This window comes from Oryza glaberrima, chromosome 5 (assembly GCF_000147395.1).
Source record: "Oryza glaberrima chromosome 5, OglaRS2, whole genome shotgun sequence".
Taxonomy (NCBI): Eukaryota; Viridiplantae; Streptophyta; class Magnoliopsida; order Poales; family Poaceae; genus Oryza; species Oryza glaberrima.
Window position 1 is genome coordinate 19,050,844 of NC_068330.1, and position 27,934 is coordinate 19,078,777.

The 27,934-nt window shown below is 43.2% G+C and overlaps 2 protein-coding genes, 1 long non-coding RNA gene and 1 pseudogene across 5 annotated transcripts; 2 read left to right on the forward strand and 2 right to left on the reverse strand.

Annotated features, from left to right (window-relative positions):
* Window positions 1-3,289: 3,289 nt before the first annotated feature.
* LOC127775204 (uncharacterized) lies at window positions 3,290-4,529 on the reverse strand. The gene is made up of 3 exons (XR_008017899.1): window positions 4,188-4,529; window positions 3,836-4,078; window positions 3,290-3,743 (listed from the first exon to the last, which is right to left on the reverse strand). It is a non-coding gene; the product is annotated as an uncharacterized LOC127775204 (long non-coding RNA).
* A 1,636-nt stretch (window positions 4,530-6,165) lies between these two features.
* LOC127775202 (protein BUD31 homolog 2) lies at window positions 6,166-8,682 on the forward strand. 2 transcript variants are annotated; one of them, XM_052301529.1, is made up of 4 exons: window positions 6,166-6,340; window positions 6,482-6,610; window positions 6,750-6,937; window positions 8,175-8,682. In XM_052301529.1, exons 2-4 carry the CDS (start codon window positions 6,517-6,519, stop codon window positions 8,328-8,330), a joined length of 438 nt encoding a protein of 145 aa, XP_052157489.1. In that variant the 5' UTR covers window positions 6,166-6,340; window positions 6,482-6,516; the 3' UTR covers window positions 8,331-8,682. The 2 variants fall into 2 exon arrangements, with proteins under 2 accessions (XP_052157489.1, XP_052157488.1); XM_052301528.1 differs by having other exon boundaries at window positions 6,490-6,610.
* A 3,372-nt stretch (window positions 8,683-12,054) lies between these two features.
* LOC127775201 (uncharacterized) lies at window positions 12,055-15,696 on the forward strand (annotated as a pseudogene).
* Window positions 15,697-15,993: 297 nt separating this feature from the next.
* LOC127775200 (protein ROS1C-like) lies at window positions 15,994-27,122 on the reverse strand. Of its 2 annotated transcripts, XM_052301526.1 has the most exons (20): window positions 26,782-27,121; window positions 26,229-26,652; window positions 23,996-26,131; window positions 23,204-23,294; window positions 22,192-23,096; window positions 21,706-22,103; window positions 21,282-21,361; window positions 20,860-20,944; window positions 20,695-20,786; window positions 20,525-20,593; window positions 20,299-20,335; window positions 20,114-20,196; window positions 19,139-19,573; window positions 18,955-18,991; window positions 18,814-18,877; window positions 18,595-18,734; window positions 17,599-17,664; window positions 17,380-17,494; window positions 17,263-17,301; window positions 15,994-16,646 (listed from the first exon to the last, which is right to left on the reverse strand). In XM_052301526.1, the coding sequence occupies exons 2-20, from the start codon at window positions 26,632-26,634 to the stop codon at window positions 16,519-16,521; spliced, it is 5,406 nt and encodes a 1,801-aa protein (XP_052157486.1). In that variant the 5' UTR covers window positions 26,635-26,652; window positions 26,782-27,121; the 3' UTR covers window positions 15,994-16,518. The 2 variants fall into 2 exon arrangements, with proteins under 2 accessions (XP_052157486.1, XP_052157487.1); XM_052301527.1 differs by lacking the exons at window positions 15,994-16,646; window positions 17,263-17,301; window positions 18,595-18,734 and having other exon boundaries at window positions 26,782-27,122.
* Window positions 27,123-27,934: the final 812 nt, after the last annotated feature.

Genomic DNA, 27,934 nt, shown 5'->3' on the forward strand with positions numbered 1-27,934 from the left:
TTATGTTTTATCATCTAACAACAATGAAAATACGAATTATAAAAAAAATTTATATAAGACGGACAGTCAAAGTTGGACACGGAAACCCAGAGTTTGTTTTTTTAGGACGGAGGGAGTATCTAGCAAAAAAAAATTGACTATCTCAGTAATTATGATGAGATGATATTCTCACATTCAAGTGATCAACCGTTCGTTATTTTTCAGGACTGAATTAACCTTGCATTATGACCAGAAAGCACCATCATTTCTGTGCATATGAGGATCATGTTCAAGCCGCCGCCACACGAGATGTCTTCGGAACAAACGCTACCAAATGCACGGACGACAAGATCCATGACAAGTACTCTTTCCGTAAAAGAAAAAAAAAATCAAACTATGGCTTCCTGTGCCAACGTTTAACTGTCCGTCTTATATGAATTTTTTTTATAATTATTATTTTTATTGTTGTTAGATGATAAAATATGATTAATACTTTATGCGTGACTTATCTTTTTATTTTTTTTATATATATTTTTTTAAATAAGACGGACGGTCAAAAGTTGGACACGAAAATCAGGTTTGTCTTTTTTTTTTTTTTACCGAGGGAGTACTCCCGATTGAAATAAATTAATCTGAACTTCAAATGATTAAATAGCCTTTTCCAGTTGTTTACAGATACCAAATATACCCTTCTATATACTGCTAGTATATAATTGCAGTATAATGTACAGGACTGAGTTCCGACTAGAATATATGAAGTTCACTGAAGCGGCAGTTACAGGCTTGTAGCGGCATCTCTCTGCTATTCTTGGATCGGAGGTGTTGTGTTCCATTGTTGCTCCGATTGATCAGGCAATGTAATGTCGCTAGTAAATGTAACCCGGTTCTTCCTGTGATACAGTGATAGTGGAAGATAGTAAAAAAAGCATGTAGGAGAATTACTTGCTCTTAGCCATTTTGCCTTTGCTTAAACTGTTTACTTCTTGATCACCCCACATTGCATTAATTGCGTACTCCTACTCCTCCCTCCGGCCAGAGGTGAAAATTTGATGAATCACCCAGCTTACGCCGTATTTAGTTAAAAAAAGTTGGAAGTTTGAGAAAAGTTAAAAGTTTAAAAAAAAAGTTGGAAGTTTATATGTGTAGGAAAGTTTTGGATGTGATGGAAAGTTGAAAGTTTGGGGTAGTTGGGGTGAACTAAGGGCATGTTTGGATTGATGCCCTACCAAAACTTTGGTAGTGCTAAATCTTGGGAAAGTTTGGGTACTACCAAAATTTTGGTAGGGTAGAGTTGAAAATGTTTATTTGGATCGAAGCCAAAATTTGCCTATAAGAGATAAGTTTATAGGCAAAGCCAAATTTATGACATAGGTAGAGTTTTAGTAGAGGTGTTTGGTTTTAACCCAACCAAAATTTTGGTAGGGCAAATTTTGGTAGGGTAGCAATCCAAATTGGCCCTAAACACGGCCTTATTACTGCCAATGCACGGTGGTGGTGATGATATCTCATCAATGTCAATCCCGCCGCCAGCCGAGAGCAGTGAGTTGGTGGCAGTGGCCCGCCCGTAGCACTCAGGGTACTGTTAACAGTGAAATTTGGTAATCGGCAAAGACGTCATCAGCTTAGAATCATTATCGGCTGCAGCATCTCGGAATCAGTCGATGGGAGTTATCAAGTCGCCAATAGTCGGATTCCTGCTATATTCGGTTAAGGAAATCAATCTACTAAAGGAAGTTTATCCCTAAGTGACCGAGTTTAAAGAGGATGCGGCATGGCAGTTTATCTCTTAATTAGGAATAGTTTGTTAGTTTCCTTTTATCTTTAGGAAGGTGTGTTTAGTGTCCGATAAGGAATTTATGTTTTCCTTTTATCTTTAGATTAGTTTCTTTCTTGTCCGACAAGGACTTGTATCAACCCATGGGTATAAATATGTACACCCGGGGTCTATGTAATCTATCTCCACGATCAATACAATTCGGCGCATCGCCACCTTTTACCTTTTCTACTTTATTTTATCGTCTGGCGAGACTTGGCACTTGACGTGGGGCTGCATCGGTGTTCGATCTCCGGCAAAGGGATAAGTCCAATGTTCCGTCGGTCCAGGCAATTGTATCGTCTACGTCGGCGTCGTTCAAGTCTGCATCAGTACATTCGACCTCTTGGATTACTCTGGTTTGGATAATATATTTGCCTGGCTATTTATCATATGTCTATGTTAATCTAGTCCTAGCATCTCAATTTAGCTCTATCGGTTGTCTCTCGCTTTAGGGTTTCTGCCGGTATCGGCTAAATCGCCTTGTTAGATTAGATTAGCCTAGACATCTACCACCCTGAAAATCAGTCAACGGCTTGATTGTCTAGATATTGTGTTTCTTTTCATACTTAGTGCTGCATCAGTTAAGTTTGATCTACTAAGTCGTGCTTAGAACCATAATCTCTAGCTTGTTTTTTATTGCCAATAAGGGTTTTATCGGGGTTTCAGCCGATGAGTTATATGGACGTTGCATCGGCTCATAAGGATTGCATATACATATAAGTTGGACGTTGCATCGGCTCATAAGGATTGCATATACATATAAGTTGGATTTAGCCGATCGCAACATAGATTTCACTGTTTAATCTAATCTTGTGGATTTAATGACATCGGACCTCCAGCCGATGTACGCTTTAACCTTCAGATTAGTGCTTATTATATATTGTTTCTAGCCGATTGGTTTCTATCGGATTATATTATTGTTATTTTATTACATCCTCATCAGCCGATTGCCTTCATATCATTATCTACGTTGGACATATAGCCGATTGCTTAAACCCTATCGCTATCGGTTGGTATCGGCATCGGCTATTATCGGCTATCGGCTGGAACTACTCCATCGGCTTATCAGCCGATCGGCTGTTTTGATCTACTATTTGCATATCTTGTCAGTTGCAGGATCAAACTGACTGACACGCTCGCATCTAATCAAGATTTGGACCTGCACAGGAGCTAAGCAGATCTCCCAGGTCGGTGTGTTCGATTTTCTCGTGCAACAAGTACGCGTCGTCGTCCATCTCGTCGTCGGAGGCGTCAGCAGTTTCACCTGCTTGTCCGCATCGACCACTGGCACGGAGTCGACCACCAGCTTCACCTCCCAAAGCAGGTCATGCCAAAGGCGACCACCATCTCTCCCCTTCCATAGCGTCCCCCAGGATCCACCATGACTCGAATGTGTGTCTTGCATTATCTCTTCGGGTGTGTTTGGAAAATGGGTTAGGAGAGGTGGGATTGGGAAATGGAAATGAATGGAGGAATAGAATAAAATGGAGTGATATGAATGGATGGCTAGGATTAAAACTTATCTTTAGAGGGTGGGAAATCATATCCCAAACCTATTTTTTAAACATTCCCTTCATTTCTCGTTGCGATTTTTTCTTTTTTTTTTCCAACACTTTTTCTCACCTACTCGGAGTAGAACGATATCGTCTTTTTTCAGCTACGTGACTCTGTCTATTGATGGCCGCAGCAGCCAATAGCACCGCTCTGCAGTTCTGTCCCTGGCGTGTCAGTGTGTTCGTCCATCCGGTTGTCGTGCCAGGAATAGTGGCATGGCGTGGCATATGGCAGCGGCGGTGAGGTTGACAGGTTTCGTGGCCGTCGTGTGCCAGGCGCGGAGCCGAGCGAACACCGGTGGTGAATGTGGAGGAAATCGCGGAGGAAAGCGGAAATCTCCCTGCGTGAGACGAGCCTCCGGCGGAGTCACAATTTTGAAGTTGGGTATTCCCGTCTAAAAAAAATTCATAGTAAAAAAAATCAATGGTTCAAAGTATGTCAATACTAATAATCTAAGAAATAAAACTATAAATTATTACATGGTACCTCTAATTTTCTACCTCAGGCACAACCTCAACTGCAGTAATCTGAATCTGAACTGGACTCACATTTGCATATGTAATCGGCTGAACAGAAGGAACAACAACTTCGCTGTCAATTCTAACGGGCTGTGCTGTTGATCCAGAACCAGAACCTGACCCTACCTTCCTAAACTTTGAATGTCTATCCCACAAGGTCTTCAAATCAATCGATTTCTTCTTCATTTTGAGAGCTCTTCAATCTATAGAACTACAGAAGTACAGAAAAAAAAAAAACTACTTAGAGACTAAGGTAAAAAGACATGGACACATGATGAGTGAATTTAGGCTGATTGAATCTTGAACTCTTGATTGCTCACCTGAAGTTGTGCTTGCCGCCGGGCGCTGTCCCGTTGAGCCGCAGCCGCTGGCCGCGGCGCCTTGCCCCTCGCGGCCTCGCTCCCGCCGTCGCTGGTCGCCCGTCGGTTGCCGCCTCGCGGCCTCGCCGCGCCGCCGCTGAACGCCTCACTGCGCCGCCGCTGGTCTAGCTCCCGTCGCCAATCCTGTCGCCGCCCGCCGGACGCCGGTTGCCGCTCCCGCCGGTCACCTCGCCGCTGCCGAACACCACCACTTAGGGTTTGGAAATGGGGAATTGGGGAGCGGGCGAGCAGCGCGTGACTGCGTGAGGCGTGAGCGCGAGCCGAGCCAGGGACTAAGGAAGAGTGGGGACAACTGGTTGTGTTTGAGGAGAAGGGATCGAAGACATTGAGGAGATACGCAAAACGAGTTAAGTCATTAGCTCATGATTAATTGAGTATTAATTATTTTAAATTTTAAAAATGGATTAATATGATTTTTTAAAGCAACTTTTCTATAGAATTTTTTTTAAAAAAACGCACCGTTTAGTAGTTTGAAATGCGTGCGCGATGAAAACGAGAATCAATCTCCCCTATCTTCCCAGAACGAACAGAGCCTAATACGTGTACATGTGTATATACTAAGATATAGTTGTTTTTTAGTAAAAAATATTGGGTATTCCTGGGAATACACAGGAATCACTATAGCTCCGCCCACGGCCGGGCCGTGCCGTGTGCCGCTGGCATGGTGAGAGAGGTGGCGGCGTCTGGTGGCAAGGCGTGGTGTTAGCACGCCCAACGCATGCCGTTTGGCTTTTGTAACTTGGTGCATATATACCGTTGGTGCTCTCCACCTACCATCTAGTTTGGAGCCATGCAACGAGAGGCTTCCAGCTTCCTGCTCCCAGACCCCAGTACGATGTACCTGAAATTTTGTGCTTGCGAGTTGTGACACAATACAAGCAAATTTTGGAACAAGCGGTGTTGCGGCTCCTAATCGACTTAGTTCACGTCAACACACATTCGGTACCATCGGTCGAGCGTGGATTTTTCATCAACACATAGTTGCTAAATTCTCGGTGCCAGAGGTGATGGTGACGTAACGTGTAATATTTATGATAAACATTGGCGTCGAGACAGGGATTTATTTTTCGGATTAGTTTTTCGGAGGGTGTATATGTGAAATAAGTTTTAGAAAAGGTCCAAAAATATTTTTTTAAAAAAAAACAGCATCCACCAGGCTCCATCTGTCTCCTTTCTGCGCTGTCGCCGCCTATCTCCATCGCCTGCCACTGCGAGCAGCGGTGCCGGCCAGGGCCGGTCCTATGATTTTGAGGACCCTAAGCGAACTCATCGCGATGGGCCCTCTAAACTATATATAAAATTTTATGATATATAGATAATAATTTTACTTGTAAAACGATAACAAATACATCCATATATTAAATTTAACATGTCTGGTAATTATGAAGAAATAAAATAACAATATATTGTTAACTTGAAACTAATATCATTATTCATTAATTTAATGAAGAACAAAACCCCATCATATCTGTTGCTCCTATGAAAAGATATTTCTTCGGGCATTTCTTGATGTAAAATCATCAATAACGGTATTAAAATCAATAGTGTTCAAGATATCCTTCTCAATTGAGCACATAGCCAAGCCATTTAACCTTTCTTGTGACATAGTTGATCTCAAATAGTTCTTCAAAACTTCAAGTTTGAGAAACTTCTTTCAGCTGAAGCTACCGTCATAGGTACAGTTAATAGATTTCGATAAGCAACTAAAACATTTGGATAGCAATCTGCATCCATAATGAACTTCAGAATCTCAGGCACGAACATCAAAGAATCACACCTTTAATTCTGAATAAAAATCATTGATCTCAACATCGGATGAGGTACTAGACTACTAGCATTAGGGGTTGGCCCCTCCACCATCATGGGCCCCGGCGGTCGGCTGCATAGGGCCAGGGCCGGCCCTGGTGCCGGCGTCCCGCTACGCATACTCTCCCCTCTGACTCTTTGCGCCCAAGTCAATCTCCCCGTCTGTCTTCTCGGCCTCAACTCCCGTCTCCTCGCTAGTTCGCCCGCCGCGCCGCCTGCGTCGATTTCAGTCCATCCTGCGGAGGGGAGCAGCGGTGGGTGCCGTCCTCCTGCTGCTTCCGCCTCCGGTGAGGACCAGTTCCTACGCATGCACATCCTCTTTCTTTCGAATTTGCATTAACCTTATCTTATATTCGAGATCTGGAAGCTAGGTTTTTCTCTTTTTCCTTAGGTATTTCACATGTTCGTGGTCTTCTGACTTCTGTTAGGTATTTAGGTAATTAGGTTTGTTCGTTGAGACGACATGCCTAAGATAAAGACAAGCCGTGTCAAGTATCCTGAAGGATGGGAGCTTATAGAACCAACTCTGCGTGATTTGGAAGCCAAGATGAGGGAAGGTATGCACATATCTGTAATATGTAACAGTTCGTCGATTTCTTTTCCCAGTATATATATTGTTATTTATTATTTCCTACCACAGGGTGGTAATGATGTGATTTTCTGATTGCTAAAAGGTAATGTGATTTTCGGATGCAGCCGAGAATGATCCACATGATGGGAAGAGGAAGTGCGAAGCTCTCTGGCCAATCTTTCGTATTTCTCATCAAAAAAGCCGTTACATATATGATCTTTACTATCGAAGAAAGGAGATATCAAAAGAGCTGTATGAATTTTGTTTGGACCAAGGTCATGCTGATAAAAATCTGATCGCGAAGTGGAAAAAGGTAAGCATACGTGGTCTTTAAACTTTGGAGTATGCAGTTTATGTTCCAATTCTTGTATATTATAATATCTGAACTTATGTCATCCTCATGAAAAAAATAGCAAGAGTGATGCTAATGCCATTCCAGATGTACCTATGTTTAACACTATGTCTGTGTCACGGTAATGTTGACAAAAAAAAGGTTTGGCTTTCTATTTGAAAAATGAGACTGTAGAAAACAATGTGATCACTGAAACCTATGTAATTGTAGAATTTGTCTTAAGATGTAAAATATTTCGTGTGAATTTTATAACGGCAAAGTGCACTCTTTAAGAGAAAATTGGGTATATAGCCCTGAAAACCCAAACTTTTGCTATCATGAAAAGAATCTGGCTTCACTATATACAGCCAAAAGATTCAAACCATTGCTAAAATTAAAATGCTACAATCTTGAAATTTTGATTCTCACATACACAATCTTCTCTTAAATCTATTCAACACAAATTTGAACAGCTGAGACACTATTTGATTGTGCACACTGCAGCCAATGTGATGTTCCAATTCCTCGTACAAACAGAACAAAATATGATTCACCAAAACAGCCATAAAATTTTTTAGAACATCTGGATATGCTACGTCTTTTTAGTCTTTCCTCTACAAAAGTTTACTCAGGAACTAGTAGGCTTCACAATGAGCCTATATATTTCAATTAACCAACCAAGAGCACATCTATAATGCTTTACTGAGAACGCCCACATCTACTAAAGAAATAATCTCGTAACACTGTCTGCATACTGAATGGATCACAGATATAAGTCACTGATTTGGACATGATTAGCATGAAGAAATAAGTTTGGGCCAAAAACAAATTTTCAGAGAAATACAGGTGCATACCTATTCTCTCTAGAATCTTGTAACAGTTGTGGTTTTATGAATATCCTGATGGGCAATAACCCAGCTGCTCTGAGAGACTGCTAGGCTTGAGTTCTCATTTGTGCAATCCCTCTTTATCTGAAGTTTTTAACAATGACATGACTACTTCATTAACGGGATTTTCGTGTGCTCAACTATTTGGGTGGTATGTAGCTTAAGTATTTTTTAGGGTAGTATAAAGCTAAAGTTGAGACAATTGAGTGGTATGTACTCTTTGGGCTATGCTCATTTTTATGTTCTTTCGTAGATATCAGAAGTCCTTGAATCTACAAATCAGCATTCTGATTGCTCACTGCTATCCATCTTTTTTTCTGAAACATTTGCAGCCAGGTTATGAGCGTCTTTGCTGCCTCCGATGCATACAGACACGAGACCACAACTTTGCAACCACTTGTGTCTGTAGGGTCCCCAAGCACCTCAGGGAAGAAAAGGTTATAGAGTGTGTCCATTGTGGGTGCAGAGGGTGTGCCAGTGGTGATTGAAGTCGCTGTCCTGTGGCTACAAATAATCTGAGAGTAATCGCTCGAGATGTTTCATTGTGTTTGATCTCTGTTAAGACAAGCACCATATGACCATATAATCAGGCGATTCGTGTGGTGTACTGTAAACTCTTGGGCTATGGCATGTGTCTGGTGAGTAATGACGATTTCTCAACATGTTGTGTTCGCAAATGGTTCAGTAGAAACTAGCTGGAAGTTTGATGGATTACTGTACCCCGCTAGACCTACTTACTACAATACTACTGTATGAACACTTCCTTGCTACAGAGGTATTAGGATGATGTTGAGTTATCAGGTTTTCTGCAATATACTGTATCACGCTTCTTGGACTCTTGGTTCTTGTTGTTTGTGACTTGACAGTATCACATCCTCTCCACCCGTCCACCGGCTGCCTGGATAACAATTGGGTTTAGAGCAGGTATAATAGCAGGCTATAAGCCAGCTATAACCACATATTGAGAAGAAAAAAGAAGAGAGAGAAGAAAGCGGGCTACAGATTTGTAGCCAGCTGTAACACTGACTCCAAGACGTTATATGTGTATGAGAGGTGGGACCGGGTATTGATGGTGTAGTATATTTTTATAGTTAACTATTGTATGAATGAGCTATTAGATTAGCTATAAATGATTTAGAGCCAGTAGTTGGGTATACTATTAAACTTGCTCTTAATACCAAAGGTCATTGCTCGCCGTTCTATGTACTCTCTCCTTCCAATAGAATATTTTATAGTACTACAATCTGAATAGACTACTTGTATAAATATTAAGAAATATCTCATCCGATTTTAGGTTCTACTTGTCTAGACTTAAGTTTAAGATGTGGCAATTAGGGATTTATCATTCGCAGTCTATGACATGTGGCCCTCATGTGTCTATGACATACGAGTGTAGTGACAAATCCTTAATTGGCACTTACTACTCCGTCTCAAAAAAAGACAAAACAAAGACAAACTATATGTCCAGATTAGTAGCTAGTATTGGGCTTTTTTTTGGGACGGGGGTATAAGAGTAACAAATAGTTAAATATCTCCCTGCTCGAGGATGTTTACTGGAGTAGTCTTGTACGCCGTCCGTCCCAAAATCTAGACAAGTAGTTAAATGCCTCTCGAGAAGTAGGTTTCAATTAGCAACTACGGAGAAATCAGACTACAATAGTCATGGTTGAGAAGAGGGTTGGTTTCAATTGGCAACTACGGAGAAATCGGACTGCAATAGTCAAGGTTGAGAACAAGGTTTCAATTGACAACCACGGAGAAATCAGACTGCAATAGTCAAGGTGTCAACTGCGGGCTGCAATAGTCTTGGAGTCTTGGGTACCTGACGTGAGATGTGCAGACGGTTGAACGTAACTTGCAAACAACGTAATAATCCTATCTTCCGTCTTAAAATATAACCTTCTAGCATTTAAAATTTATCACCAACATTCTCTTACCAACCAATCAAACCTTTCACCATTCACTTTTTTCACCTACATTCACTTCTCAACCAATTATGACATCCCCCATTTAATTCTATCTACTATTTTTAATAACCATGTCCAATTTAAAAACTTTTTATATTTTGGGGCGGAGAGAGCAGCAAATAAATGATGCCCTGTACGACGTCAAAAGATGTTTAACGAGTCTACTACGGCCGCAATGGAGTTTAGCTTTCGTTTTGTGCGCGGCAGGCGAGTTGACCTTGACTATCCGAACCAATCAAAGCCCCCCTGTGGAACGTGTGAAGTCGTAGCTATTCTCCCCTCCTCGGATCCACCGAACACACGTCCCGTCTCGTCCCAGTGAGAACAAAGTCACAAACACACACAACAGAGTTGGGTAGAGTTTAGTACCACTTGCCCGTAGCCGAAGTGCGTCTACACGGGTGGAGCCTGTGTACCAGCGCACCCGTACTGCACGTTGCGGGGCTTGCAAGTTGCAAGGCACGCGCTCATGTGGTCAGATCGGCGGCACACTGCCGGTGGAGGCATCGGTGAGCCTTCGTCGGTTACGGTCGCCACCACCAGTCGGCACGGCGCGCGATTTTGCCGAGTCGTCACGGAGAAGGAGTCGCGCGGGGCGGGGCGGGCCGAGGGGTAAAGCGACGTACGGGGGAGAAAAGCACACCAGCGTCACGTGATCGCGTGGGGGCGCACACAACCAACGACACCGCGCACACGCCCGTCACGGCACGGCAGGGCGGTGGCCGGTGAGTGACACTGCGCGACAAAAAAGGAGGCACACCGGCCGGTCTGGCACAGAATCACACACACCGCATCGCGTTGTCGCCGCGGACCGGAGAGGCGGGCACTGTAAGGCCATTCACGCTGCGTCACCAAATTTTACCGTTCTTCCCGTGCCACATAGATCAATAACGATACAAACCACATGCTCCACAGATAACAGATGGGACCATATATTAATAGTATAATAGGCAACTATTTATGAATTGGCTATTAGATTGGCTATAGATGAATTAGAGCTAGTAGTGGGCTATACTATTAAACTTGCTCTTACAGCACCACAGTACAAGCTACATGTAGCGGTGGGTCCCACCATCTCTCTCTCCTTTACTTTTACTTTTTCAACTCCGAGAAAATGGACATTTAGCCATTTTCAAAAAGCGGTTTTCGCTGGAATGCCATTCTGAAAATGTGTTTCCCTAAAATACCAATATGAAACGCGCACTCATCGCCACTTCGCCATTTTGGCTATTTTATGCATTTTCAAAATCATTTTCGCTCCTCCACCGGATGATGAGACGAAATTGTCCTTCAGGTGTGTCGTGAGCGTGGCGAGCAGGGGACACAACACCTTGGCATCACGGTGACCTAGGCGACGTGGATCAAGCGGGGTAGAGCCCGAGCCGTCCTGGCTCGCGGATGATGGCCGGCACGCCGGTCGGCGATGGCCACAAGCACCCGGCTCTGGCGGCGAGGCCCTCCAGGGTGGGCGCTCGTCCCCCCGGTCTCCGGAGAAACGGCGTCCGGCATGGCGAATGAAGGCGGCGTGGCATCCGGGTGGCGGAGAAGGGAGCGGAGGAGGATGGCGGCGGCAGCCCTCCCCCCGGTGGCGATGGAGACCGGGGACCCTGGAGCGGCGCTAGCACAGGAGGGCGTCGAGGGGCAGCCGCCGACGGTAGCCATCGTCAACTTCTTTGTCGGGGGTTCGGCGACATCATGGCCGTCGCCGTCGTCAGCTTCTTCGTCGGCACGCTGCTGTGCAGGCACTAGCGCCCCGGTGATAGCCCGCTGACGAGGATCGTGAAGATGCTCGTCGTGTCGACGAGGAAGTGGGGTGTGGAGGTCCCCGCCAACAGGTCGCGGCTGCACGAGTCCGGCATCGAGCGGTGGAGACGCCGGAGGACAAGGCATCGTTGTCGTTGGCATGGAGGCCGTGCGTCTCCCTTCGCTGCGGCGTCGCCATCGTCGCCACCGCCGCTTTGCTTTCGCTTGCCGCCTCCTCTGTTTCGGCCACGCGGACCACCTCGCCGCGCTCGTCCTCTTTCTCCTATGAACTGGATCGATCCTCTTTCAGCTGGTGAGCAAGGGCAATTTGGTCTCATTAAGCCGCATTTCAACGAAAATGCACAAAATGGCTAAAATGGTAAAGTGACGGTGAGTGCGCGTTTTATATTGGCATTTTAACGAAAAATGTTTTCAGCATGGCATTTCAGCGAAAAAAGCTTTTTGAAAATGGCTAAATATCAATTTTCTCTTCCAACTCCATCTCTCTCGCCTCGCATAGTCGCATCGTTCCTTTTTCTCTCCCCGGTGGAGGAAGCGAGGTGTGCGCCGGCACCGAGCGGAGCGGTAGCCGCGCGGCGCCGGCGACGAGCGGGGCTCCACCCATCCTCCTCCTCCGACCGGCGGCTAGCGGGAGCCCGACAGGGCGGATCTGGCGTGACGCGGCCCTCCCCCTCCCCCCCCCCCCCCCCCCCCCCCGGGGGGGGCGCCGGCGTGGCCTCCCGGGACCTCCGCCGCTCCTCTCCCCTCCTCCGGCCGCCATGCCTCTCCTCCTCGTCCTCCGACCGCTGCGGTGAGGTCGGGGTGGCGCGGTCCGGCGTCGAGCTGTGTAGGGGCTTCCCGGCGCCGGCGGGGCGGCACGAGCGGCACCCTGAGCTGCGACGAGAAGGCAGCGGAGAGGAGGGGTTCGAGATGGCGGCGGCGGCGGACGCGACGACGGCGATGACAATCGACTTCCTCCGCGCGCGCCTCCTCTCCGAGCGCTCCGTCTCCCGCGCCGCCAAGGAGCGCGCCGACCAGCTCACCAAGCGGGTGCGTGAGCTGCAGCCACTCTCCCTATCGACCGCATTTTCTCTCCGGCTCACGGTGTCGCTGCTGCTGCTGCAGGTGGCGGAGCTGGAGGAGCAGGTGCGGGCGTTGACGGCGCAGCGCCGGAAGGCGGAGCGTGCCGCGGGGGAGGTGCTCGCCATCCTTGAGTCCCAGGGCCTCTCCCGCTTCTCCGATGTGGCGGATTCCGGTTCAGGTTCCGACGATGAGGACGGCCTCAAGTCCGCCGAGAGCGGCAGCAAGGCTCGTGGGGACGCAGAGGATGATCTGTCGGGGTCAGAGTTTGGAGGCACTGCTACTGCGGCGGCGGCCGGGGGGCTGTCGTGGAAGGGCCGCGCGGCGAGCCACGAGTCGCAGAGGCGGCGGCAGCAGCAGCAGCAGCAACTGAAAGGCAGGCATCTTAGGCCGAGGCATAGCCATAGGAGAGGCTACTTTTACTTGGTGGCCGCGGATTCGTCGCCCAAGTACCACCCAGGGCAATCGTGCCGGAAGGTCAAGAGGAAGGAGCTGAGGTCCATACACCGGGAAATTACCCAAATTTGCGATAATTGTTCATCCCTGTCTGCGCATTGCTAAGCTGACATAAATGTAGCTGTACTGCATTTTCAGGCTTCACACTGAAGGAGACGAGGGGAAGGACAATGCCATGGAAAGTACTGAGGAGGGGCACGAGAGATCAGATTGTACTGTCTGTACTGATGAGCAGCCTGATATTGATGGTGAGGTGAGCCAAGATGGGCAGGGTTCCTGTGGCAATGGAAGAGATGGAGATGATGACAATCCATATACTGTTGAGTATGAGAAGGATGGGGAGATGGAGAGAGTTCTTGAAAAGCAGGCAGAGTTAATTGAGCAATACGAGGAAGAAGAATATGCTCAGAGGGAATGGGAAAGGAAATTCAACAATTCCCGAGATTCAACTGCGGTATGCGCTGTCCTTCTTAATCACAAAATGCTGTTTCATATAGGCATAAGATCTGTTTAACAAAATTGCATGTATTTGGTGGTTCAGTGGTTATTTTAGCTTCTTAGATGGATGCCAATATGCCGATAACCATATAATTTCTTTTGTTAGAGATACTTACTGTCAATGTTTTTATCTGATGGTATACTTGCTATCAATATAGTAAACCAAGCAATTTTCCTTAACTTTGTTTTTTCTCAAAGCTGTTGAACTTGCAGTTGACTTGATAAAAATTAAAGTATCTAAAATTATTGTTATTTTCACTTGTGCATTTGTGTTCTGATTTCCAGGGTGATGTTGAGCTATGCAATAAGCTAAATCAAATTGAAAAGGCTTGTGAGCAGAGGGACAAAGCTGCTCAGATCAAGGATAAAGAAGTTTCTGAAGTGGGAGGGCCAAGTGACAAAAATCTCTTTGCCAATGACAGTCCCTCTGAATGTTTGTCAACTGATTCTGTTTACGGAGTGCCCCAAAATGCACCAGAAGAAAATGCTATTAAGCATTGCAAAGTTACTGAGTGTGATCATGATTTTGGGGAAGCTACTTCAACAGTTGTTTCTGTTGATAGTGGCCCACAGATTAGGAAGGATGAGTTGGTAGACAAAAGTTTCACTGAAATTATTGAAGGAAGTGGGAATAATATAGAGAAGTTGTCCTCTTCACTACAAAGAAACTACGAAAGTGTCCAAAATGCAAGACATAATGAAGATGGAGTAGATGAAAGCTCAGACGGTGGTCCAGGCTACCATGTAAATGCTTGCTCTTATGAGCACTACATCAACACACCATCAGTTGCTAGCCGATCAAGTGACACCCCTAAAAGCAAAGTCTCTGAATGGAGCTCATCATGCTTTCACAACCACACTGATAACCAGATTGACACACAGATGCATCAACCTTCAAGTGATGGTGTGGGAGGTGTTTTGGAGGCCCTTCAACGTGCCAAGATGTCCCTTAGAGAAAAGCTGAGCAAACCAAGTCCACCTAGCCTGGAAATGTTGGCACTTCCAGCACCAGAGTATCACTACGCAACGGATGATTCGCCAGTCAGAGACACAGAGCTTTCACTTTGCATGTCAACGTTTCCTAGCCAGGAAATATTGGCGCTACCAGAACCAGCAGAGTATCGTAGCAGGATCATACCACGGGATGACGTGAAAGTGCCTGGTGGGACTTGCTGGTTTGTTCCGGTTGCCAACAGACTCTTTTGCTCAAAATGAGTTGTGTTCAGCTGATGGCCATCGTTCAAGGTTCAGTTTGACAGCAACAAGTCGGGAAAACCTCTCAAATCATTTCAGGGCAAATCTGTCACTTTCACGATATGGCTCTGAGTTCTCACCGGATCCTTGTTACAGCGCTCGTAATTCTATGTTGCTGTCAACACCAACCTCTGACGGATGTAGCAACCCGGTGTCAGATTTCAGAGTAGGCGACGCTTCTTTCCTCTCTGAAGTCCAAGTTATAGCAATAGAAGAGGGATGCCTTCTGGAGATCAAGGGATGCTGTTCCATTATGCTGGCGATTACTGCTCGAATAAGTGGACGTTATAGCTATGCATTCTTAGAAATCATAGTATAGTCTGAGTAGGATGCTTTTTGTAGTATCAATTCTGCCTACGGATTGATAATGATGTATCACATCTAGTATTCCAATCTGTGAATAATTGGTGCTTATAAGCAGCAGTTTTGTCTGATATTCTCTCTGATATGCCCTCGTGACAAGGTACTCTGATATCAGTAAAGTTCAACATGACATCATTTTCCTCGCAAATGAAGCTTTTTCAGTGGATGGGTACATGCATCGAACAGGGGGGAAACGGATAGATCTTGAGTCTCTGGTTTCCTCATTCCTCTCTGTCTGGCAACACCAAATACCAATCCATCATGGCAGGTATTTTTTTTCTGTCCCTTGCATTCATGTGCATGTATAGGTTTTTTTTTGTCCTTTAGATCATGTAGTTTTAAAGGCAAAGGGATCCGTTTCATGATACAGCACCCGCTTGCTTGCTTCCTGAGCAATCTTAATTTGCTCGTGTAGCAACTCATGACAGTGTTGAGACATTTTGTTTCACAACCGTACAAGTTGTTGGTCATTATCATTGCAACACCGCGCTAATGTTGATCATTGTCATCATGGTTTTGGCCGACTGGAAAACGGCAAGTTTGTTACAGCTATCATACGCTTATGTTCCCTTGTGTAAAAATGGAAACCTCTCAGAAGAACTGATGGCTGACCAGATAAATTAATCACCATCCTAGTAAGCAGTACTCGAAATGCCAGTGGATAAACCCCCTGACTAATTGAGATGCCAAAATGACCAATGCCATTCGTATATCCCAGACATAGAATCTTGTAAACCAGCATGAAAAACAATTAAACAACATTATGCCATTGATCTCAAATCACTCCCTAGACCCACTTATTGCTGAAAATCCTGTTGATATGACGGTCTGTAATATGTACACAGGGAAGCAGCAAATAATGAAAATCAAAGTCATATCATCAATATGAAGGTACTACCTGCTATAAGTTCTGAAAAACTAACATGTCATGAGAACAGATGGTATACACAACAAGAAGATACCGTTACATTGACAAGGTCTCTTGGCAAGCTAGTTGAATGGATAAAGCAAATGAAAAGTGAATAAGATACACCAAAGCCACAGAAAAAAAAAACGGAATGATATTCTACGCCCATGTTAACTGATAGATGATGATCCGCATCCGACCTGCCCCAGAGGTGCATATGAAATATTGGTGCTTTCTCGTGCCCAATTGGCTCCCACATCTTAAAATTAACTGTTTCCAACTCCACTGTTTATTTCCTAGAAGAATGGCTATCGTCCTGCAGGAACTAATATGACCCATGCACAGATCGAGAGCTGATGTAATCACCATCAACATTATTTTATATAATTTGATATGTCCTTGTTGAAATCAGTGTGTTTGCTCAGTTGCTGCTGTTTTAGAGGATCTTCGCAGTTTGCTCGCTGCAAGGTGGAAATGAGGGCATAGAGGCCTTGGTGCCCTAGTTTCCATGTCGAATCCTCTCACACAGACAAATCCTGCATTGCATTTTAGTACATGTTAATGAACCACCATATAAAGTAAGAGGATATGCCCTAACTTATATATCTACATCCTGAAATGACGACCTTTTCCACCTAACTAAACCAATTTGGAAGCAGCCAAAGCACTCGTGTAGAAAAAAAATGCAACCTTTCTTTTGGAGCTATATGTATGCTAACACCCTTATTATTAACTCAGAAAAAAGGGGTTTAGTTATGGTAGCAGTATCTTTGCCTCTTTGGCACCATATAACTTATTAATATATTATCAGTCAGTAATATTGGATGCTGGTGACTAATAACTGGAGTCACCTTTATTTATTTGTTGAAGGAAGACACCTTTATCTGTAGCACTAGGAATTAAAAATGGACTCAGATATAGACTCTAACTGAACCAAATATTCAGGCTCCTTTTAGACCCTTAATATAAGTTTTTGTGGAAAGTGTGTGGACACCTTGACGCAATCACACGAATGCTGTATAACTGTAGAAACATATTGTGATTATATGATGGCATCTGTATTCTGCAAATTGTTTGATTATATGAGGAAACAAGATACGTCCCAGAGGAAAATGCGCTGAAACAGCAAGTGAAAAAAAGTACTGTTAATACCTCTCCAGAAGCAGTGCTGTATTTCTTCTGTTGTTAGACCTAAAGAATAAAAATAACAGTTGTCGGTAATGTTACAGATAAGATTTCTGAGTCATTGTATGGGTGAATGGTGGTAACCTTTGAATATGGTTGGCACTGAAGTCCCAAAGTAAACCATACGCCTATGCAAGTTCCATAACTGCTCCCTTGGGATATTTATGGGATTGTGGCTAGAACTGTGATCAGCAAAAACCTGCAAAAACAAATCCAGAAATCGTAAAGTCAACTCTATAAAGGCCCATGGATAGCAACTCTCCACTATCCTACTCATACTTTGACAGATATAACTCAGCATACCTCATTAACTTGAAAGTAAGTGCCATTAAGTGGAAAACTACCTCTCATGGCTGTTCGGCAAGGAACCTGTTCATGTTCCAGTAACCGTCATTAGTCAAGCAATACTTGCAACTTCACAAACCAACAATGCATGATTACATAGGAAACAGTCCGTTTTGCAATACTGAACTTTTCTGTTACTCCAGAAACAACCCCAAAGCAGAAAACTGGACAAAATTCAACCCAGAACCTGAAGTATCAAAACCATGCGCTTTTCAACCTTGTCCCAAATTTTGAGTGGCTTTGGATGACATCGCTAGGTTAAATAAAATGAGGGAGAAATGAGGGAGAGTTAAATCACCACTTATAGCCTAGATAAAATGAGGGAGAGTTAAATAAATTTAAACGGATAGTATAAAAAATGTTTTGTCTAGTTTCACACACTAAATTTTGTGGGACAATAATACTTCACTTCAATCTTACCGATTTATCTGGGTTATAAATACTTCACAGCGAAGTAAGATTATTCCAGAAAATTTTAAGTCGTCTACTAATATAAAGGAGATGAAAAAAAACTTCAATCTTGGACCACATCGCCAGGTTAAGAAACATCGTCCAAAGGCTAATTCGGACTGACGTTGAGAAGTGATCGGTTTTGATTGTTGGTTAAATAGTGTACAGTTTAAAGGTTCAGATGTTCTCTTTTAGACTTTCACAAAAGTTCATATTAAGATGTGGTGTATAGCCAAAAACCCAAAATCTATGCTATTATTATTCTTTAAAGTGAAGACAGTGGGCTATTTCATGCAAGAAAAGAGATTACACAGACAACAGAACAGGTTTGCTTGGCACTTTATAAGCACTAGTTTTCATTAAAAGTTATCTTTAACATTTTCTTGAATTCCTGAATTCATTCCAATATTTGGATTATAATGAATATTTTGTTTACTAGCTGACTAATGCAGAGGGTTCAGCTCTTCAATGTTGATGATTGCTACATAATGTTGGTTGATTTACCAGAACCGTGCCTCTGACGTATCTATATTGGTTTTCTCGTTCAGATACACAGTTGTGGCACATCTCATTGCTGCATAAGCCACCTTCAGTTTGAGGATTGCAGCACGGTTTTGGTGCCTCCCTTGTGTCCTTTAGTTCATCTGCACAGTAGCCACATGACTCGACGAAAACCAACACACACACACGGACAGTTATAAATTTAAAGAAAAATGCACTTGCCTGGTGTCCATATGGCCAACAGGTAAGGACTTGGATCATCAGGCTCCCGTTGGTCGAGTGCTAGCTGTAAGATCATTTGCAATCAGAAATAATATCTTGAAGTGTTTTAAAGAAAGATGGCACAATTTCTCATGGTCTCACCTGTTGCATGAGGGGATGTGAATCTGGAAGTTCGTAACTGCGAGCAGAACCTTAAGTCAGTAATAGAAATTAAAAAATATTTTGTTCAGGATGTATAGAATTACTTAGATGGTGGGCTCTATAATAAATGTAAGTTTAAACAGGTATATGTTCAAGCTAAATAAAATATCAGTTCAACACTTACACATAGTGTTCTGTCCGAAGTCTATGCACATTCTTTAGTTTAGGTACAGGAATTGAAGCTGCTTCATTGCTGATAGCAACCAATGCTTTTGTAATATCATCAGATTGGAAATCCTTATTGCTTTCTTTTATGCAATTTTCCAAGTTTTGAGCAAAAGCTTCCATGTTAAGTTTTATTGTTGGGATTTCATCAGTATCTTCATCAAAATCTTCAATATCATTCTCTAAAAGTTCTCGGCATTCTTCCTCTTTTGGACTTGCTGGCTCCTCAATTATTGGATTTGTGTTAGCATGAACATCCCTTGCATGGATACTCCCCTCGAGCTGAAGCAGAGGAGTTGAATGTGGTGTGGGCATTGTACCATTCTGGAAAGCAAATTGATTGCTCATATTCACCAACCTTTTGTCCTGAGGAGAAGGAAGTGCAAGTCTTGCACTTCATTTAAAAAAGTCAAACAAAATATAAGAATTAATAAGGAACAAAATAACAAATAAAGAAATATGCAAAATGAAGGCTCCCAGATAAGGTCAACTGGAAGCGCAAGATATATCAGGCATGCGCGCACACACAAACAAAACAAGAAAGATAGTGGAAAGAGGAAATACGTGAACACAAAATTCCCAGGTAAGATAAGTGAAAGCGGCAAAAATATTTTGTTGCAGACAGAAACGTACATAAAGTGCCATGGTGGTGTACTAGAATCATGTACTGATTTTTCTCCTAGAATATTTTCCCTTTTATTCTTCAAAAGCACTATTTTGCACTCTTAGTGGTCATATTATGCTAATGGAGCTAATTCAGTCTCTCCATCAACGAAAGGGCATCCCTCTCGTGATTTTTGCTGTGCACTAATTAAGTGACTACTGGAGCAAATAGTGTTTTTTTTAGAAGTCTCCTTGCAGCCAGAAGGCTCCCATTTTCTGCTCGTCATAAATATGTTAGTATTCTGAATGAGCATGACAAATGTCATAATACCTTGCAAAGGCACTTGCAAAATGCTTGCATTCACTCCTCATTGGACATGCATTGCAATTCGGCTTGCTTTTGGTACAGAACACCTGCATTTGTTATGATAATTTATCTTTACTCAAACAAAAGAGAACAAATGTGTCGGTAGATGCTAATGAAGAAAACAAACTCCTTAGATGCTAATGAAGTACCTTTCCAAAAGTAATCATCTGATAATGTAACTCATACCTGTGAAAACCATGAAACTCTGTTAATAATTCCTTATAGTTATAAATTATGTTATTTACTCCTTATTGCCTTAATTATTCATGATTCCAAATACTGTAATTTGCCTGGAAAAGAAATAACCTAGAAATTACACAAACTAATAAAAAAAGGGCAACTATGAGTGGGTATGGTTAATTGGTTATAACTCACAGTGTTTGTTGATCAAGTTTACACAGACGAGGCCAGAGGTACTTTTGTATAGTCTCCAAGACAGGGTATCTTTCAAGGAACAAACAAAATCAATATATTTAAATTGAAACATAATCATATAAAATTGCAGAGTATTCATACAAATGTAGTAGACAATGCAACATTCTTACAGCTCCAGAAGGTGTAACTGAAGAGATTCAGGGAGGGGTTGAATTGGCACCCATCCCAATCGTACACATATACGACCAACATTAGTATCAACCTAAGTGGCAACAATGTAGTGTAAATTTCAAATTGGCTGCAGGTGAAATGGAATTAATCCAACAGAAACTTACTGGGAATGCAAGATGATGTAATGTCAAAAGGCGGACGCACTCAACACTTTTGAGCCCCAATCCGCGTATACTAAGCAGATAATCCCTGAAAATAATTCGAACACATTGTAATCGACATACTTCTCACCTGTGTAATAAATAGGATTGACAGAATTTTCTTTCCTAAAAAAAATCCTTGACTGCTTCGATCATGTGTGTCATACATTATACAGCCTTTTCTGTTCCGCTTGCCCATTTCATAGAATTTCTTTGCTCATAGTGTTTAATTCTAGATATTAACTGGCAAGTTCTTCGATCAGCTTGCTCCATTTAATTGGTTCAAAAACTTCTTTGATACTTGATTTATCATTTCCAGAACTAGAAAAATCTCACCAGCAGGGTAAAGGGATTTGTAAATATTAAATACAGGCGTAATATCTTACTTTGCTGAGTCTGGGGGAACATCTCTTAACCACTCAAGATCAATGCTCCCATGATCGGTGACCAAACGATTCAGGAATTTCTGTGAATAATCAATTGACGTGAGCAAAAACTATACTAGAGGCCATGAGCCTATGAGATTTCCTAGTGCTACAGAATATATTTCCCTAAGGGTTAAGGAAATAAGGAATATCTGCCAACTCTATAATACAGCCTTAACAGAGAGAGACAAATGTAAGACTTTCAAGAAAAATTTCAAGTGGTCCATGCATGCCTATTAAATCCTAGCATTTTTTCTAAACTAAGGTTAATACTGGCATAAAACTTAATGAGAAAGGAAAAGTTTATTTCCAATAAAATATCAAGTAGTGCAAACCTAGAAAACCATGAGCAGTGTTTAATTGGTAACCTATCAAGAACTAGTACCTGGATACGCTCTGCTAAGACATTATTCATTCCTCGTTCTCGAATGGCATGAGAAATTCTTTGTACATCTGCACACCTTACTGCTTCCCAATCAACAGAATCTCTTCGGTCAAAAATTCTTTCTTTCATCTGATAATTACCACAAGCCTGTCTTCGCAATTTATCCCAGTCAAAATTCTCACTGTTCTTTTTACTTGTGGTTCTTGGTTTCTTTGGTTTTGATGCTTGTGCTGCTGTATCTGGCAATCCATTGAAGGAAGCAAAACCAGATTTTAAGGTTGAATCATCAGCTTTGGTGGCTGTTTCGGGTATCGCTCCACCAGTGGCATATAGCGATTCATGGTCCTGAAACTCTGATGCTTCATAACAACTCCTTTTGCAACAATGTAATAATTTGACTGCATGGGCATCCAGTTTTTGTCAAGCAACTAACATATAAACAATAAGTGTTAAATTAAGTGGTAGAGATAAGAGATGCTTGCTGACCTGGAAGCTCTGTGCTTGCCAGTGCCGAGCTAACATTTGTGCCAGCAATCATATTTCCATTCATCTGCGCTAGATGAGCATCAAATGGCATGAAAAAAGAACTGTTCTCCTCAATTGTGCCAATTTTAAAGTTTGATGATGCAGAACCTATAGAACTATTAGGAGAGGTAGAAGAAACATGTATGTCGTTCCTCTCATCTAGTTGATGACAATCAGTAGCTGAGAAAAATGGATACATGTTGGAACCAGAAGGAATCCCAGGTTCATCTACAACATAATTATTTGTTGCTGCTGCTTTGATTCCGTGGTACTCAGTTTCATTGGCTGTGACATCATTTCCTGTTAATGATTTTCCATCATCAAAATTGCTTCCCACCTGCTGAGAAGCTGTGTCACTAATGCCACCAACAAAATTTCTAGGAGCATGATCCATCCCAGAACTCAAAGGTAATCCTGGTTGAAGAATTGACTCTGAAGTTACAACACTTTGGGATAATGATATCTCCGTCTGGAACTGTGTCGCATGTAGATTTTTCATACGTGCTGTTAATTCTACTAAGGAGATATCTGAAATTGATTTTGCTTTATGATCTATTCTTGTCTCGTGGTCACAAAGACTTCCAGCTGGTTCTTTACAATGAAGAGAATAATTTTCGCCTTTAGTTAACTCATTAACAGTAGCATTGCCCTTTGGTTCCATGTGGATCTTCTCACAGGCCATTGAGAGCTCCTCAAAATTTAATCCTATATCTGGTCTTGACCCATTATAAAAGAATTCAAATGTGCCTCTGTCTCTTACTGCACTCGTGCTAATGATTTCTTCATTGTCCTGACCAGCAATGCCATCATTACAATTGCCATCTAACCCTGGAGGAAAACTTGCGGCAAGGGCCATGTATGCAGAGCTGTATATAGCAAAAATAGTCGTCACGACGAGGTGCTGGTACATTCACTTCCTTATTGCAAAAGAATCAAGAATTTATTAGAAGCACTCTGATTGTGAATATCATACCTGGAAAGATGATCCGCTACATTCTGCGTGAGGAAAACTCCTACTACAGAGTCCACTACTGATCCTTTCCAAGGAGAAAAGCGCCTGTCACCTGATAAACAGGCAAATGCAAGGTTAGCTAAGAACGTTAATCCTGGATATAAAACATGGAATTTTATATAGCAAACAATGCACGGTTGCTTTTCTATTTTTTCCTGTATACTGTAATGGTCAAACGAAGATTATATTACAAAGTCTAAATGGCCGTGATCACATTGTTCAACACTGTTAATGAACATGGAAGATTTCCTTCCAACCTTTGGAGATGAAGGCCTGAACTCAGGTTTGTAAACAAGAGGTTAGCTCGTCAAATTGCAAACTGTGAAGTTTGAATGCTATCTATAAGATTATAAAAGAAAGTATATATGTTTGATTATCTAATCACATACATACGATTATCTCGAAAGTTCCTTTGCATGCTAATTTCCCCATGTTGAGCAGCGGAGTTACTTCCGCATAAGAGATGCTTTTGTAATTCCTCCTCCACCAAGTTGTAAGATCATATACAGCGCATTTAAACAAATTCTTTGAATTAGGTTGTTTAATAATGGATCAAATAACCTGACAACATTTCAAGTTCTTCTATATGGCTGGCGGGAGCTTTGCTCTTTGTTTCTAAAGAAAATTCTATATGGCTGACAAGCTCCTGAGATAGTCTACACAGTAATAGACAGGGTAAAAAGTAGGCTCGCGGAAAACGAGCTCAGCATACTATGGGCTTCAAAAAAGGATTTACTCCAGCACTAAAAGTACCTTGAACTAGGCGCATACGTGCTATGAATGAATTAGCACGACCTTGAAAAACTTCTCTTTCTTGTTTCCACCATCTCTCTTTATCAACATCAGTTCCATCTACAGGGTCAGCTGCTTTACCCATCAGAAGGTTCCAAACTCTTGTTGTTTCAAAATCCAAGTCAACCTTAGCTCGAGGGCGTTGCTTCTTGACTAAATGAAATTGTGTCTGATATGGAACCACCGCCCCACCAACATATGGGACTAGAGCATTTGGCAAATAATTTGTTGCTCCTAAAGAAGAAAGAGAGGGCATGGTTTGATACAAATGCATCTCAGTTTTATGCACCTGCTCAGTGTTCAAATCAAAGTATCTAAACTTTGATGTAACTCCTTGAAGGTAATCCATATATGGTGGCGTTGATGTATTTGGTGAGCTTTCTACTGGTACTTCGCAATGAATGTCAAGGTTGATCCTCTTATCATCTGGAATCTGAGGTAAAGTTTTCTGGAAAGTTTCCTCTGATCTTTTCAATCCATTGAACCCACCAGAAAAAATGGTTTCAGATGAAAACCTGTTTTTCTGATCTATATTTGGTTGAATGGAATTGGGAGAGTTGAGCCGTGCCTTCTGTGAACGTTTCTTGGTCATAAATTTTATGTAGGAACTCTCGTACAGGGCTTCCATGCATGACCGCGGCAATCTTGTTGATTCTTGTGAAGTATTCTTCTGAAGATCCATAACAGAAAGAAAGGAATTCCTGCGGACTCGGGCCGATCGCTTCTTTTTAATACCACAAGCTTGGTAAACTGCTAGCATCTCAGCTGCAGTTCTCATGATAATGGAGCTCTGTGTGCCAGCTAGGGAGGACTCACCTCCATAATGTCGTTTATGGTTCTTGTCCATTTTTGATACCTTAGTCATACGGCCCTTTGTGGAGTCCATTTCTGGTAACAAACTAGCCGAGCAATACATCTGAAAACCATTTGTGTTAGAATAGTTCAGGTCTAAGTCCTTTTTGTTCCGTTTCGTTGTGATCAGACCACTCCTTTCGTTGTGATCATGAATGTGTCTCACATCATCTTGTTTCCTTGCTAGTTCCTCGCTAACATGACCAGAAGTAGCCAGTGGGATTTCCTCTGAAGGTTTTGGTGCGGCCTCTGGCAAATGTATGTACTCATCTAAAATTTTGTTCAGTTTGGAGTTGATGCCAAAAAACAACCCTTCTGGTGAATTTTCCATGTGTAATTCCTGCCCATGTTCAACCTGCACGGACGATTTAGTCACTGAGCACAAAGAACTCTCAGCATTTACAGGTTTCTCCTGGTTTCGGTACCATGAATTGGTCCTTGATGATTGGTCCCTCTGCACCCCATGCTCCCCGAACTCAAATTGCAGCCTTCTTCGAACTGATGCAATGCTGCTTCTAACAGTAGTTCTGGATTCTCTAGAAATTGAATGGTCACTAAAAGGCTCTGCGCACTTCTCCAAAGAACTGGGGTTTCTATTCTTCCACACATATTTTCTTTTGGGTTTCTGATTGAGAGGTTTTTCTTTTGATGTCGTGGATATTTGCTTTTTGGCTGGCCTGTCCTCACGGATTACCTTGGGCCTGTGCTTTCTCCTTCGAGTCTTCAGCTTTTGTGCTGGGGCATCCTCACTCTTGAATGCTTCAGTTCTCTCAGCATCTGCAATCTGCATCTCTATCTGAGTTAGTGTTTTTTCCTTGCATGCAGATACAGCTTGTGTTGGTAAGTCCATTTTGTCACTGTGAGTGATTTGTGTCCTGGCCCTTTTAGCTTTCTGATGGTACTTGTGAATGTTATCATCAGTGGAACCCTCTGCAACCAAGCCAATTGATTCTTGAGGATTTTGACCCTGAATTTTCTCCATAACCGATTCCAACTTACTGTGGCTGTCACAGATAACAGCTTCCGCTGATTGTTGCAGTTGGCTAGCTTCTCTTTCACTTTCAGTGTTGGAAGCTTCAGTGTATAAACCATTTGGCTGAAGAAGCATAGGTGCATGCTCTGAATTGTACCCATATGAAGTGGCCGGTTCTGAATGATTCATTGCCAAATCACCTGCAAAAACTTCAGATGGACCTCGAAGCGACAAGAAATCACTTTGAGGAATCGGCCCAGAAGCTCCATCTGCTGAAGAATCGGAAACGGCAGTCAGTCGATCGTGACGTGAATTCATCCATAACACCATCTAACAACCTTAAAAGAAGAAACATCAAGAAATGCTCACCCTCTGAAACACCGGACAGTGCAGGAGCCGGCATAAAGCTCCGACGCCTGGATCCCCTCCCCGTCAGCCTCCTGTGGAACACCAGGATACTTATCGGCACCTGCGTGCATCCTGCAGGAAGGTTGTAGGATGGCCGTACGGGGGGCCCACCATGCTGCTCATCGGCGCTGCTCCCGGAACCCGCCACCAGGGCTGCCTGTGGAAAGGAGCCCTCGTGCATGGCGTTCAGCAACGCCGTCGACGACAGGGAGGATCCCGGGAACAATGTCGATGGCGGGCAGCTCCGGCCTGCCACGGCCGTCCCAACACCCAAATTTGGGGTGCCCCTCCCAACTGACACGCCGGAGGTCCAGCTCTCCTGGTTCTCAGCAGGATTCCCCTGCAGGTTGAGCCCTGAGGGATCCATGGCTGCTTCTTCCACAACCTACACGAACACTAAGATGAAATTGCACACAAAGCGAAATACAAACGACAGCAACCAATGAAAATGGAACGAGAAAAACCTCCCCAAAACCCAGAAAAAGAAGGGGAAAAATATAGCCAAGGAGCGAACCTAACGTGGATTGCCGGGGTTCAACTGAACCCCTAAATTTTTTTTCGATTCGAACCGAAACGGAGGCAGATGGAAGGAGGTTGGCCGCGTCGATCGATCCCCCACCAAACCTCCTCTCCGGCTGTGCGCACGCCGGCGCCAGGCCACACTGGCCACGGAGGAGGAGGCTACGGGCGGAATCGGGAAGAGGAGGACGCCGTACACACCGCCGCCTGCGCCTTCTCGCCGAGGCGACGCCTACCTGCAGCTCGCACTGACCATTGGAAAGGGAAAGAGAGTGTGGAGGATCAAGGATGAAGACACGGATGGGTGAAGAGAGAAATATCAGATGGAGGTAAGACGGGTTCTCGTCTTTCGCCATTTTCTAGCTAGAAGATGTTACATGCGAACCGCGCCATGCAGTCGTTAAGTTGGGATGAAAACGGATCGGATATATATATATCAATAAAACCGTTATAATTTTTAAAACTTTAGCAGCACGAAACCAATCAACAATACAAATATAATATTTTAAAAATATATTGGATTCGGATTATCCGAATTAAAAACTATTATGGGCGTTTGATCTCGGTAGGGAAAACTCTATTAGAGGCCTACAAATAGGGTTAATTTATCTTTCTAAGAGATGCAGCTACCCTAATCAAGTGAAACGGGTCTGAGGACGTTCGTTGGCACCTCATCCTTAGAGATTAAAAGCCCACTTAGGAAGACTTAAATATCAAATACGGATAAAAAAGATGCTAGCATCGCTCGTAGAGTTGTTTGGTTGTTAACCATACTTTATCATAGTTTGTCATGCCTAGAGGGATGGTAAATAGATGTTTCTAGCAACAAAACTTACAGTGGCAAGTAGAATTGATCCGATAAATCATGTGCCACTGCAGATAGTCCGATAACACATGCTGTTGGACAATCTAATCAAACATAGAGAAAACAGGAACTCACCTATTACATGTATAGATCTGAACAGTTCGACAATACCAAGCGTCACACAATCTGACCATAAGGGACAATCCGGTTTTATACAGAGAATATGAAACCTATATGAGGTATGACACTTTGCACACTGTTGGTATTTCTTACGATCACAGATAAATCCGCAAGTATACGGAATATACCGATGTAGCACTTCACTCGGGATTATTCTCATGCA